General features: G+C 43.3%; 1 protein-coding gene across 1 annotated transcript in view; it reads right to left on the bottom strand.

Annotated features, from left to right (window-relative positions):
- The window catches only part of Duox1 (dual oxidase 1), a 32072-nt gene that overhangs the window by 25563 nt on the left and 4132 nt on the right, over positions 1–2377 (bottom strand). Inside the window, exons 5-7 of the mRNA XM_028784962.1 lie at positions 2322–2375; positions 1880–1940; positions 1691–1787 (exon numbers count right to left, since the gene is read on the bottom strand). Coding sequence (XP_028640795.1) covers positions 1691–1787; positions 1880–1940; positions 2322–2375 — 212 coding nt within the window. The remainder of the gene's footprint in view (positions 1–1690; positions 1788–1879; positions 1941–2321; positions 2376–2377) is intronic.

The raw sequence follows: 2377 nt of genomic DNA, 5'->3' as shown, positions 1-2377 counted from the left end.
ACACACACACACACACACACACACACACACACACACACACACACACACGTGATATGGGTGCAGGCACATGTGGAGTCCAAAAGTTATGCTGAGGTGTCAGTCCTTGGAAGTTCTCCAGCTTGATTTATTTGCTTGTTTGTTTTAAGAGTCTTTCATTGGAACCTGGAACAGTTAGGCTGGCCTGACAAATCAGCCAGATCAAAGGATCTACCTGCCTCTACTATCTCAGCACTGGAATTACAAGCCTGAACCACCACATCTGTCTTCCTATAGGATGTTAGAGATTGAACCCTTGAACTAAAGTCCTTGTGCTTGAGTGGCAAGTACTTTACCAACTGAGCTATCTCCCCAACCCATACTCTTCTAATACTCGATATAACATAGATGCTATCTAAATAGTTACTAGATTTTATTATTTCAGGAAGAATGGCCTTAAAACATCTACATTTTCAGTACAGAAGAAACTTTTTCAGATACTTAAAATCTGAGGTTGACTAGATAAATAGGTTGACTGACATACAATAGCTTACTTATATAGATTACACACTTACACACACTTTTATTATGTATATACCATCTATATAATTTTACTTATATGTATGAGTAATTTCTATTTGAGAGATGATCTTAAGTAACCCAGACTGGCCTTGAATTCTCTGTGTAGTAGAGAATAACCTTGAACTCCTGTTCTCCTGACTCCGTCCGTTTCTTGCCTGCTGGGATTAGAGACTCTAAACATGTACTCCTTTTTTTTTTTTTTTTTCAAGATGACGTTTTCCATTTTGCCTACACTGGCCTTCTAAGCTCAAGGTAATTCTCTCACATCAGCCTCCCAAGCAGGTGAAATGACTTTAAGGACATGAGCTGCTGTAAGCAACTACACACACACACACACACACACACACATTGTTTTTTATTGGTTTAATGGGTTGGATTTTTTTGTTTGTTGTTGTTTGGTTTTATGGAGTATTTTTTATTTTTTCATTTGAGATGGGTTTTCTTTAGCCCCGGCTGTTCTAGAACTCACTCTATGGACCAGCCTGGCCTTGAACTCAGATATCTGCCTGCCTCTGTCTCCTGAGTGCTGAGATTAAAGACCTGAACCACAGCCTTTCATAGTGGCACATGCCTTTCATCCCAGCACTCTGGAGGCAGAGGCAGGTGAAGCTCTGTGAGTTTAAGGGTAGCCTGGTCAACAAAAGGAGTCCAGGACAGTCAGACCTGGTTATACTGAGAAACCCTGTTTCAACAACAACAACAAAAAAAAACCGAAACAAAACAAAATTGTGAGCCACCCAGCTACATACACATATACACATTTTAAAGACCATAAACGTTTTTCTTTTGATCAGTCATATGTGTACTTCTGTAATCAAGCTACATGGGAGGAAACGGCAGGAGGATCTTGACAAGTTCCAGGCCAGCCAGGGCTACATAGTCCTGTCTTGAAAAGCCATTGACCAAACACATATAAGCAAATCACATGATCGTGGACTATAGACAACCAACACCATGCACAATGAATCGTCTATTTAAAAACAGACCATCTTTCCCCTCCATTTTCACCATTTTCTCTAGAAACTAGCTGCTAGAAACATCGAACTGATGTAATCCTGTCCCGAGGGCTCCTGAAGGCAGATGATTATCAATAATGGATCTGAGATACAAATATATGAGCTTCCTCTCCTACCTCATGTAGACCCCAGGGGGCACCATGGTGGAGAGGAACTGCTCAGATGCCACCACAAACTCTGGGGAGATGCTGGGGTCCAGAAATGGATGGTATCCTGAGGTAAGAGAAGAAACGGACACATTAAGGCTTTAAATCTGTACTAAAAGACACTTCACAACTTCTCAGCCCTCCTCCCCACCCCCTCACCTGGATACTCTGGAGGAGTTTGCTTCAGGAAGCTGGGAAGCCACTCATACATCGCAATATTCTGAGGATCAAGAGGTAAAAAGACACGTGTGTAGGACTGGGCCCTGAAGAGGGGTCCAGGGAAGGCTTTCCAGTAGGCATGCAGACCAGCAAAGGCTGATCATGGGAGAAAAAGCCTTTAAAACAACAGCATCAAGTGCTAGGCTCTTCATAGAACTTACTGAGGAGAGATGTTAAGTAATGATCAATTCCAAAATTACCTGGCATAAACAGAGTTTTGCTTCTCTATCACGTACGGTAGTTTTTCCTAGACACTAGCTCTCCCTGAAGAAGGGCCTTCCCAGAAAGGGGCGTTGTCCAGGACCCGGGAAGCTCTGTTAGGGAAACAGACTCTCTCTGCCCCCTACACACAGGTAGACAACGGGCAGGCGGCAGGACTCACCTGGTAGGTGGCAATGACCCTCTTGCGAGCATGCTGAAACAGCTCCTCATCCCCCC

This window comes from Grammomys surdaster, unplaced genomic scaffold (assembly GCF_004785775.1).
Source record: "Grammomys surdaster isolate TR1022 unplaced genomic scaffold, NIH_TR_1.0 124988, whole genome shotgun sequence".
Lineage (NCBI taxonomy): Eukaryota > Metazoa > Chordata > Mammalia > Rodentia > Muridae > Grammomys > Grammomys surdaster.
This window is presented reverse-complemented; position numbering and strand designations above follow the sequence as displayed.